The sequence below is a fragment of the Apteryx rowi genome, unplaced genomic scaffold (assembly GCF_003343035.1).
Source record: "Apteryx rowi isolate R43461 unplaced genomic scaffold, aptRow1 scaffold_383, whole genome shotgun sequence".
NCBI lineage: Eukaryota > Metazoa > Chordata > Aves > Apterygiformes > Apterygidae > Apteryx > Apteryx rowi.
Window position 1 is genome coordinate 692,997 of NW_020450341.1, and position 12,584 is coordinate 705,580.

Consider the following 12,584-nt stretch of genomic DNA (forward strand, 5'->3'; position numbering starts at 1 on the left):
CTCCATCCAGCTTGTACACCTGGATTTCCTTCCCACAGAAAACCAAAGGTGGAGAAGAAGTGAGTGAGGGAGAGAAGAGGCCGTGTACCTCAGGTCTTTATCTGATATTAGATTGGGATACAGTCTGTGCACACACCCAGAGCCAGTAACTCCAAAGTGCTTTTAGGTTCAGCAGTTTAGACCCAGACTTTTAGTCCTAAATTCCACTAGACATTTTCAAAGTGTATTGTATGCTCTTGAGCCGCTTAGGTGCTTCTGCAAGTTTTACTTCCACCCGTAACAAGTCAATAATCTACTTAATCTTGTGAAAGTATTAGTCTCAATATTTTGATTTAATCACTTCCAAAAGTCTACTTTCTTCAAAAGCTTGTTAGAAACATGTGACTGACTACAAAGGATGCACACAAAGCCACTGCTACATTAAAGACTCTCTTGCTAAATTATCATTAGGTTCATTATTAATGAGCAAGCACAAGCACAAGATTTAATTTGAAGATTATTGACACTGGCAAAATACCAAACAAATAGCATTTCATTTGCTTGATAAAACTGCTCACTATCAGCTGATAAACAAGCAGAATTTGGCAAAAGGTTATTTAGCACACTTAACCTGGATGGCGACCACATACAATACTCCAAATGGAGTATCTAAATAGATTTTTGGTCTGGGCCAATATGTTACTTTTCGTGTTCCTAAACTACTGCCAATGTATTTAATAGCCTCAAATTGTATATCCCAGAGTAAATCAGTCATTAACCCTCAGCCTTGTCATTTAAAAAATGCAGGACTGACCTGTAGCCAGAAACAGAAGCTTTTACTCCGAGCAATTGCTACTATGATATTCAGAAGCATTACTGTTCTCTGACAAAAAGTAGATTTAGATGACTGTTTCTCAATGTGTACTCCACATGTTACCATCAGACAGCACAATGCAATCAGCACAACGATTGGCAAACTTTTTAATCCTGCATACGTGTTCTATGCCATCAAGCAAGCAACCTGGCCAAAAGGGGAAGGTAAAGGGTTATAAAAGAATATTCCAACTGAAGCTATGACTTTTCTTCAGAAAAATTAGATGGCCTATCAGAGAAAAAAGCTGAAAATTACTAATTATGATAAATGTGGAAACATTTTTTCTGAGGAAAAGCTGTAAAAAAATTTAAAAAACAAAACATTTTTAAATGTTAAAAAAAATTCTTTACATCACTTGCTTTGAAAAGACAAAATGAGCATGCACGCCCTTCAGTTTGCAAGAGGGAAGACATGTACAGCTGCTGAACTTTTTTACTATGAGATGTATGTCAGAGGAAACAATATATAATAATTTTCATTCTAAGGCAACAACTGTATACTTTGTGTATTTTTACATAGTCTTTATGAGGTCTTTGATATTTAATGACTTTCAAAATGGTGCCTTATTAACTTAATTATGTTTTCAAATTTTTTGTGTGATACAACTCAGATATGTGAGCCTTCTCAGGTAACACCCATGTTCTGCAGTGATATGCTCGGGGGCTTCAACTTTCTCAGGAGTCATAAAGATTTTAGTGGTGTATTTAGCTGTCAGCCTATATTCAGATCTACTTGTACTTTGCCACAGAGGATCCTCAGCTCAGATTTAGTTCACGTGCCACATAATTTTCTTTTAGATATTCTAGTATGCCATCATGTGGTATTAATACCCTAAGGTGATAAACATCACCTTTTTGAGCAAGCATAATCTTTTATTAATAGCAGAGCTTTTAAGAACTCTGTGAGCAACTTCAAGAAGCTTGTGTTTTCCTTAAACCAAAATGTAGTTCTGTCACACAGTTTAATTAGAAGCAACATTATGAAGCCAAATTTGTAACTGGATTATCAGTCAAAGAAACAACTAAAAGCCTTCTATTTTACAACCAAACATTCCAAAACTACTAAAAACTAAGGGTATGCCATAGTTATAAAATGGCTAACACAGAAGGGCATTAGATTCTTGAATATTTTTTGCATGTAATTGCTTTTCTCAAGCATTCTGAAAAAACAATAAAAATGATTAAAACAGCAGCCCCTTAGATATCAGAAGTTTTCATTTATTCATGAAAGAGTAATTCAGTGACCTGTTAGAGAAATGATTTTTATTTAAATTCAGAAAAAGTTATATATAATGAATGGGTAGCTATGGTTTTCATTCTTCATCAGCAAAGCTACCCGGTTTTAATCAGATAAGCACAGGATAGAGACAAAACCTCCTGAACACTAATCATAGCATTTTTATCAACTAAATAGATGATTTGGGGCAAATGTCTTACAGTTTCCTCACCTGCAAAATGGGAAAGACGGTAATAATCCCAGAGAACCCATGAAGATTTAATTAGTACCAATTTTATCCAGGATGAGTAAGCAGTTCCTTGGTCTGCAGGTAGATTAGTACTCAACAAAGTCCCTTTAAGGTCAAGCCATTCAGGTTTTGAAAGTGCCTTTCAAAAATCTTAAGTCATTATTTCTGAATTTCTTGTCATTCATATCCTTTTCTACCTGTCTCCTGGATACAGGTAAATCTTAATGGAAACACTTTCATGAAAATTAGCATGGTTTTATCACTAGATCTTTGTAAATGTGTTCATGTGCCTTACAAAATATCAGTGACAGAAAATTACTCATGGAAGGGGAAGCACAGACAGGTTTCTCTGAAAAGCTGGTAAGTTACTTATCTTCAAAAGTGCCTGGAAGTTAACTCCATGGCTGCTGTTTGACAGGCACCACACAGGCAAGCGTGGGACACCAGATGGTGCAGCCCATAGAAGAGAGGTTTGCTCCAGGGCGCTCCCCAAGAGTTAACGAACCCTGGGTGCACCACGACCAGTGCCACCACACTGTGGGGTTGCTGCAGCCTGGGGACGCACCCTTTAATGACCCCATCATTGAGAAGTCCAGACAAAGGGGAAGTGACACCGCAGACCCACATCTCCAAACTGTGGAGCCATTCCCCACAGAAAGACCTGCTGATGGGTGTGTTGCTACCCACYGAGCAGTGTTTGGTGCGAGGTGACCTGCTGATGTGCATGCCCTGGTATTGACTAGAGCCACGCGGCCTTGGTATGGCTGTGGGCTGGCGTTGTTCTGCCTGGGTATAAAAGGGAATCAGCCACATATGCTTGTGTGGACTTGGACTCACGGTCAGCTGGCCTGTGGACCCAAGGACCCACCCGTCGGCAAGGATGTCCCTGATGTCAACAGCGTGGTGAGGAGAAACCGGGGAAAATTAGACTGGAAGGGTGGCCCGTAAGGGGCGAGAGTGGGCACTGTACCGTGCACCCATTGTTAGGGAATCCAGGGAAAACTATACCGGAGGGGTGGCCCTCAAGGAAAGGGTGAGAGCGGTCGTTGTATCGTGCACCAGTGATTGAACTGTAGAGCTCTGATATGTATTTATGTTTTCAGTTCTGTTATATTTCTAGCTTTGCTATGCTGTTAGCTTTGTTATAACTTCTTAACTATAATAAATTCTCACACTTGACAAATGACGATCTCTTGAGTTCAGTACAACTAACCCCAGAATCCGAAAGAATCCCAGACGCCCCTCTGGTGACACATCACACTGTTGAATGGACAACTGGAAGCATCTGTCCAGCACCCCTCATGGACCCTGACCCCTGCTGCGAACTTGCTAAATCACACAGGGACAATAGATATGGAGTCAGCTATGAAGCAATACTTTATCACATCTTCACCCCACTGGTCATTAGGTCTTGATAACTGCTGATTCAAGCGGAGTCGCTTACTAACTTGGATTGGCTGAAGTGAAGAAAACCAGTTTTCTCTTATATTTCTGTAAAGTATTGAAATTTGGCAAGTAGGAAATTTCATGAGGCAGAATAAGAAAACTAAGGATCTGATGTTCCTTGGAAAACTATAGAAGGGGACTGGATCAGGGAAATTCTCAGAGCCTTATGGGAAATTTTAGAGCAAATTTTTTTAAATCAAGACTATCCAAGAGCAAGAAAGATTTAATATTTCTGAAGAGAAACTACAGGCAGGAGATGGGTTCCTGTAAAATTCAGAGCAATTTTCTGTAAGCTCAAAGCATTCTCCAGAAGCAGCGAAAGTCATACAGAGATTATTATTGTGTATGTTTAGGTTTTGTAAGTAGAGAGGAAGATTTCTTAGAATCCTGTGCAAACCTTATGCATCCAGCAATGCTCAGGACTTCCTGAAGGTTAAATGCACAAAGCTGGATTTCTGGAGAAGAATGCATTGAAGCTTTTGGGGACTCTGGCAGAGCCAAAGGTAGTTGAGTTGTGGCCCACAGACTTTGTAAAAAGGTAACAAATAGATAACCTATGCCTGGGAAACGCATCAGGGGAACAAAGGATGTAAGCAGTGCAGCAGTCAAGGAAGCCACAGGAAGCCTAACAGCAAAGATTCAATAACATGGTACCACTGGGTGACCAGCTCCCCAAAGGGTAATGGAAGAGAGAAAATATTATAGATAATTTCTTGTATCCTTCCCCTTCTTGTTATTCTAGGTGGAAATTGTCTCAGCTAACTAGATACCTAATAATGAAGAAGTCAATGTCTGAGTGAGCTAATTACATTATACTCACTTCTTGCTTCTGCTATGTGAAGATCACATTGTATTTCTCAACCCTTCCCCCGCCAAAACAAACAAACTAACAAATGAAAAACCCTCCCCATCCCTGCAAAAAGAAACAACCAACCTCTGTTAAATTATCTTCATTGTAGTTCACTGGCAATTTGTGGAAGATACAACTCAATATTGCAGTAAAATCTTTTATATCATTTTCTTATTTTGACTTGCCATCTTCAGTTCAAATGGATTCCTCCTTTGCTGTTAAAAGCAGTCTAGCAGAGCACATGAGGAAAGTCTTTTACTCCAGAGTTTATTTTCTGTTATTTATGGCTCTGACAATCTTTAATAGTGTAATTTGGAGCATGCCAGGCAATCTTCCTGGGCCACAACCCAATGCCTCACCACACTGGGGCAAACAGAATTTGTGTGGGACAAAGAACCAGTCTGCATCAAGCAAAAGGGTCAAGACACTTAAAATTGTTGGTCCTCCCCTCTCTCCCAAATTCCCCTTCAAGTGATAACTCTGCCCTGCGGTACCCATAAGGCCTTCCGTAATTTGGAGACCCTTCTGCCATATTCTTATATCTATATGTATAGGCATATACAATGAACAGCAGCAATTGTCTTCAAATAGAATCACTAGCCTGAGCTATGTAGAAGCCAAAGATCAAAAAGGAGCATGTTCAATGTTATTGGCCATCCTTGGATCTATCTATTTATCCTTGCAATTTTTCTAATTTCATTCTCATTGCTGGGGTAGTTGCTTTTTTCAGACTATGATTTCCATAATTGTGAGCCTTCCAAGAAAGAAGCTAGCTGATTCAAAACACTGGAGAATCTATTTCAGACTAAGTAACCATGCATTTCTTCCTTTATTTCTTAACCTACCTAATTTACAGTATATTTGCTTTGCTGCAGACCTAATTTGAGCATAAATATGTGATCAGAAATTTAATTTAACTGCCAAGAAAGTGGCCGTGGCCAAGAGGTTTAGACAGCTGGTGGTAGAAAATCATCTCATTTTCCCATGCTTCCCATCACTTTTCCTTTCATTTGGCCAAAATGCCAACCTCGTTCTGCATCTTTACATTGCTTTATTCTATGGACCTCCATGACTTCTTTCCAAGAATCCTGTTTAGTCTCAGCCATTATCCTTAAAGAAATACGTCCAGAACTTTTTTGCAGTCATGTGTGCAATTGGAATAGATTAGCATATGGAGAAGAAGCAATGATTTCCACACATCAGTGGTCTACAAGGCAGCACTGGTCAAGTGAATATTGGTGCACTGCTTCCCAGTGGATAACATTTCCTTTTGCTCCTCCTAGTTTGATTTCTGTCAGAATGACCACACTGTCTATGGCTAGGAGAACTATTCTGGAAGTTTCATATGCAACATGGAAGCAGTTAGTGTTAAATCCCTGAACTGTGTGCTTATAATTTTCCACATCTATTTTTCCCCGTCATAAAGTTATTAACAAAATTGAACAATTGCACATGACACTCACTGGAGTTTCTTTCATATTCAGTAAAGAATGAGATGGAGGGAGTGTGCCCAGGCGTTTTTTGAAACCTTCTTCCAGTGTCATTCCCCAGAGCTGGCTGTAGTTGTCAGCTTTCCATCTTCCTCATAGATGTAAAACAAAGAAACAAAACCCGTGTTAGAGATACTGCTCACATTAGAGAGGTGAAGGTATCCAGGTGACTAACAATTTTCTGTCCTAGCTCAGTCGGTTTGAATCACTCCCATGGAGTACAAAATGTACCAGTACTGAGTCACAATCTGAAATTTACTTACACAGGTGTCATGGGTGAATTTAGTGCCTCAGCTAGTAGGGAGGAAATCCCTGAATCTCTGTAAACAGCCAGCAGGCTCCTGAGATACTGCTCTGATACTGAGCATTTCCCTAACACCTCTGCACTACTTGGAGGGAACAAGAACTCGTAGCAAGAAAAGCACTAAACCTCACAAAATTCTGATATCTTGGTCCCTGTTTGGGCCATCCTCTCCTGCAGTGCTACCTAGAGTCCTGGTATGTAGAATAATGCAGCTGGGTATAGAGAAAAATTACTTTAAATATCTATCCTGAGTGAAAAAAAGGAATGAGGGAAGATTATCTAAATAGCATTTTAAGAGCAAAAAATTATACTAAATTTAGAAAATATTTTAGATAGATGTCAACTAGATGTCTTTAGATAGATGTCAACTGTCAACTGTTAGCAGCATGAGACTTTCAGTATCTTTCCATTTAAATCTCTGTAATCTGCCAGAGATTTAAAAAGGGATTTCATAGAAGTATGTTTGCTTTTAAATACAAAAATCTCTTTTTCTTGTCTTTGGGGAGGGGAGTACACCATAACTTATAATTTGCATATGCGTATTATGAGCAATACAGTGGTTTACAATAAAACCTTAAAATAAAAGGGTTCTCACCCATAATCTCCAGTATTGATGTGCTGAATTAAGTCTGGGCGAACAAGACATACATCGTTTGAACACTTCCACAGACTTTGGAAGCATTTGCTGAAAGGGCAAGAATATCTCTGAGCAAAATTGTCGAAGGAAAACTGTGCTCTCTAACAACAGAAGGAAAGTGGGGAGGAAAGCATAAACAATACAAATGTCATAGTATTAATGAAAACACAGTCTTACTCAGTGCTACTTCACTATTTAATGAATCCTAATTGGAACGAGGTGGGAAGGTTTACTTCTTGCAGGAAATGTGGTATAGCAAAATTTTGTTTCTATCCTGGTTAAACCAAATCAGGGAGAAAAAGAAATTTACTGTAAATTAGATGCTTTGAGAAAGTTTCATTTTGGGTAACCAGAAAGGAACTACGTGCCCATAGACACCTTGCCCCACAGATCCTGGGCTGAGACGAAGGCGGCTGTGGGTCCCGGCTCCCTTTGGCTGCAGCCGGAGCAATGCGGGATGGCTTCAGAGCCAGCAGCTGGAGGCCCGGGAGAGCCAGGGAAAGCTGTGGTCACCAGGCACACAGGAACCCTGCAGCCTTCAGACGCTGGGGTCCTGCCAAGGAGGGCTGATGATCTCTTGCCATCGTTTTTAGGGGGCTTTAGTCTACGATACCTTAACACAGGACAAGTCTTCCAACCATTTTGAGTTGATTGCACGTTTAATATGAATTTAAGGACATTTGCTACTTTAATTCTTGTTTCACGATGTATGCTAAATGAAATTCAATTTGCTGTTCTCTGAAACATTACCAGGAATTGCAGTTGTCTTTAATTGTTGTTCCTTCTCCATAGTATTGGCCATCTTTATAACAACCTGCCAACATAACATATAGATGCGTGAAAAACATAATCATTTTGAAGTGAACTAACTCAAAACTCTTGCTATTATTGAATTAATTGGTTGAATGCAATATACATAAATTATTTTGATGAAAGATGGCAATATCTATTTCCAGTTTCTTCCAAATAATGAAGACAGTCTGATGAATTTTAATTTTTTCCTAGGTACATTATTATTCACAGTAAATAAAATCAGCAACAGATTCAAAGCACACACTAAAAAATGCTTATCTTACATGTAAATAGCAAACAATTCTTCAACTAAAATTATTTTCTAGTAATTTCAAAATAATAAATTTCTAATAATAAAATTATTATATAATACATAATTAAAATAGAATCTTTAACAAGTTTTTTTTCAGTTACTGTATTTTAAAAACTATTTCAAATGTTTTGTAATATATTATTTTTCCTTCAGATTTTGGCAAGCCTACAGGTAGAGATCATGTTTCTTCACCCATTGAAAGGGTTTGGAGCAAGGAACCCCCAGGTTTTCCTTCTCCTCCATTTTCAGGTAGCTTTAACCATATTTCATATGACTATAGTGTCAACTTATATTACCATTATATCATGCCTTTTCTCGGACAACTGTGAGGAAGGCAGTCCCTCTCTCATGACAAGGGGTGGAGTGCCTCTGACCAGATACAGACATTTATGTCTTAGCTATCTAGATCTCCATTATTAACATGAGAGAAATATGTGCTTCTAGGCGATAATTAATTTCATGCTAAAGTAGAGTAGAATTCATGAATTAATTATAAGGGCCTATTTCTCTCTGTTAGTTATACAGGAGACTATGCCAACTAGCTCAGAGGTAGGTGAGCCGTATCCCACTCAAACTGAGGTCCAAACTGATTGCTCAAATTCAGTTTCTTCTATGGAGACATTTTTTCAAAGTACATCCAAAGCAAATTGCTCAAGTCTCACATTTTTTCATAGTCTGCCACAAAATGAGAATCAGACAGTTACTGGAAGGAGGTTTCCAGCAAGATGTTTCAAATATATGAAGGGAAGGAAGTATTAATGCACTGTATGAGCGACAGGATGAGGCCCCATCTGGAGCGCTGCTGGCAGCTCTCACCACCCATTTCCAAGAAAAAATACAAACTTGAACAAGTACAGGAAAAGTTTTCTAATAATGCACATACAGGGAATTGAAGACTAGAAGAACAACTTTTTTAGCCTAGCCAAATTAAGACTTAGAAGGGCTTAAGAGTACAACCTATAAATGTACCTAAAATATCAGTGTCAGAAAGAGAGTAGACATATCTAAGCTAATAGAGACTTGTGGCATAAGAGTAGGTGTAAATAAATAGGAATAAGTTGGGAATCACAAGGAGGATTCAAACCATCAGGGCAGCAGGACTCTGAAAAGCCTTCTAGCCAGAGTCATGGGGTAAATAGGAAATTAATTCATTTCAAGATAGAGCCTGATGACTTCATTAATGGGATTATATCACATGGAGGCTGTGATAGAAAGGGAGTGGATTTAATAAATGAGGACTTCCATCCCAGCTCTATATTCCTGTTCATCTTTATACCTCCACCAGGGTAAGATCCAGTGAGTTGACTCTGACAGGATACACAATCCTTTTTGTACCATCAAAGTAATTGAAATAAAAAGATAAATAATAAACATAGTCAATAAATAAAACTTTAAGGGTTCTTTAATAACAAAAAACAAACAAACAAAAAAGTCTAGAACTCTTATTCAGTATCTAAGAAAGCTGAAACTGGAATGTGCACCATTTCTTTTGAAACTACACAGGAAAGATGTTGAAACATATTGTATATTGGCTTTATAAAGACAATGTCAAACCAGTTGCACATAGCTAACTCAGGAGTGACCTCAAAACAGTGCGCACCTATGAAAGAAATCCCAGCATAGCTTACTACTGCCATGCTCCATGCCAGTGAATAAACTGGGATCCAGAAATAAAGCACTGCTTTATTTCTCTGTATACCAAGCCATGTAAAGCATGTCAGTTTATTGGTTTATTTAAAGAAATATAACTCGGGAAACACTGAGAGCAAAAACACAGGCAACCAAAAGATCAAAATCTTCCAAGTGAAAAGTAATTTGACATATGTAATCTTCTAGTGCTTAAATAATTCCTAGCCAAAGACAGAAGTGTAGTCTCAGTTACTAAAAGTTAGCTAATGTACTTACATCATTTCTAAAAATGCCTCGTAGTTTGCTTAATCTTCAGACATCCATTTTTTCCTCCATTTTTTCCTTCCAATTTCATTCTCCATTCCCTGTTCCTCAGGCATTTCAGTTCTAGAAAGTTCCTTTAGTTACATTTTTTTCCTAATGCATTTTGACTGTTTTACTATTCTCTCTCTACCCTATATGTTACTTGTATAAAAAATATCCAATAAGCAGATAAAAAAGTGGCTAACTTTCCATCAGCGAAGCACTTTAACAACCAGGGGAAAAAAAAAAAAAAAAGGGAATTTGTTTTGAAGCAAGATATAAAAAATAGGGTATAAATTCACTTAAAAGACAAATAAAGGTGCATGATTAGATTAAATGTAATAGCCATCTATGCCAGGCATGTACAACCCAGGAGCTATAGAATAGTGAACACATATGCAAATTTTGGATTAAGGAAGACAGTAAAAATATTCCCCTTCACTTAATCCTTTGTCTAAACTTTCCATTATGTTTTTACTTTTCGGAGGTAGACCTACCACAGGATCCACATGACAGACTGCTGCAGGTTTTGTACTGATTTGCTTCATTAAAACAGCTTGCAAAACTAGAACCTTAGGCTGTCAGCTCAGGAGCAGAAATGCTGCTACATATGTTTATGCAGAGCTTACTACAACAACCCCAGGATCTTTTGGAAGTTAATAAGCAACCGTGCAATCCAAATAAATATGAAATAAATGTCTTTATTTACATAAATCATAGCACATTCTTTTAGATGATTAAAAACACTTTGGAAAACCAAATTTGCTTTACAGCATTTAGCATTTTTGTCACTCCCTGTTATGATCACTTATTAGGTTTTGGCTCTACGCCTAGCTTAAGAACACAGTCTTCTGAAGAGCTTATGATTTGAGTGCTGAAATATGATCATCAAAGTTATTGAAAAGAAACAGTTAATTTTAAAAAGTCATGGCGATATTTGTGTTGATTTTAGGCTTTAAAAGTTTCATACATTCTCTTCTTTTTCAGTCAGGTTTGGACTACTAATAGTAAGGAGTTACATTAGTGTTAAAATCCCCCATTCTAATCTTTATCACCAGCAGAGATTTGGCTATGGGGAACCAAGCAAGAACCTGCTGCTTGTAGGTCATTTTTTGCAGTCTCTAGTTCTAAAAAAATAGACTGAGATTAGAGCAATCCTGGAGGAAGTTCCGCTACAAACTGACTAGTGAAAAACTAAAAAAAGACAGTATTAGACAGAAATCCCTGTTCTAATCACATTCCTTCAGCTACTCCTGCACCTGAGCTGCTGCAATAAAAATGATGTCCCACAGAATCTATGCTGGGTCTAAACTACTGCAGGATACCTCAGACTATTATCATTTAGGATAAGTCTCAATCTCCTTGATGGTCTGTTTTTACTAATGAATACTAAAATTTGGGACTTGATGTTAATCTCACGTTAATCTGTGATGCTCTATTGAAATTGATGAAATTACACTAATGATCCAATGAGGTTATCTTATTTGGGTAAACTAGGGGCTCTTTCCAAAAGAGATATTATCTAGCTAACCCTAAAAAAATATGTCCCTAGAGACAAAGAAATAATAGCAAGCAAAATTCTTACTCCTGTTTCATACCAAAGTTGGTGTTTGTCCACTGTGTCTTTAGTCACATTTTAGCTTAAATACACTAAAAATTAATACACTAAAAATTAATCAGCAGCTTTTGTTTCAAGTACATTTTTTATTGTGATGTGCTAATGCCAATTAATCACACTCTCTCTGTGTACCTGATGTTGGAGGCAGCCAAGGCTCATCTGACTCAGTGGGCTCAACAGAGTTGTCACAGACATCCCAGTAATCAGCACAGCAGTCCACAGGGCCAGGAGGACCTGTGGTACAGAACTGGTCGCAGTAGCAGATAGCTCCTCTGGAAGTGATGTTAAAGCTGCAGCCATCATCTCTTCCCACACAACAGCCTCGTGTCTTGCAGTACTTGCCCTGGTACAAGCTCCTTTTCAGTCTGCTCCACTTTACAGAATGGTGGTCTTCAGCTGAGTAAAGTCCTCGTGAGAAACTCCTTCTAGAGTCAAGTTGCTTTTCCATCCAAACTTCACTTGCAATGCAATATAAAAGCAAGATCTGGCTTTTGAGCCACATTCTTCTGTCTCTAGCAGCCTCTTTAAGGCTTCCTATGCTTCACTTTATAGGTAAATGACCATTTATTGTGTGTGTAATCCCTTCAGTTACTGTTCAGAAAGAAACCTGGACAGAAACTTGCAGACTACAGTTTTCTATAAAGTGAAGAATCTGTATGCGTTAATCATTAGTCAGACATGTTGTAAACTATTTTATTTGCCCAAGATAAAAAGATACTGGAAATGGAGCCACCGCTATGTATCAATCATTCTGAGATGTTGGGTGTATTCTTTTCCAAGTGAGAAAGTCTGTAGTAAAGCTGAGTTTCTTATGCAGAAGATATATGATCCAATATTTTAGTTCTGTATTTTTAACTTCTAAAATCAAAATAATATGCGAGATA

At 38.1% G+C, this 12,584-nt stretch overlaps 1 protein-coding gene across 1 annotated transcript in view; it reads right to left on the minus strand.

The window, feature by feature from the left end:
* TINAG (tubulointerstitial nephritis antigen) overlaps nt 1-12,202 on the minus strand; it is a 43,010-nt gene extending 30,808 nt beyond the window's left edge. The window contains exons 1-4 of the mRNA XM_026074267.1: nt 11,833-12,202; nt 7,796-7,859; nt 7,004-7,093; nt 6,078-6,192 (exon numbers count right to left, since the gene is read on the minus strand). Of these exons, the coding sequence (XP_025930052.1) occupies nt 6,078-6,192; nt 7,004-7,093; nt 7,796-7,859; nt 11,833-12,202 (639 nt within the window). The remainder of the gene's footprint in view (nt 1-6,077; nt 6,193-7,003; nt 7,094-7,795; nt 7,860-11,832) is intronic.
* Between the last annotated feature and the right edge of the window lie 382 nt (nt 12,203-12,584).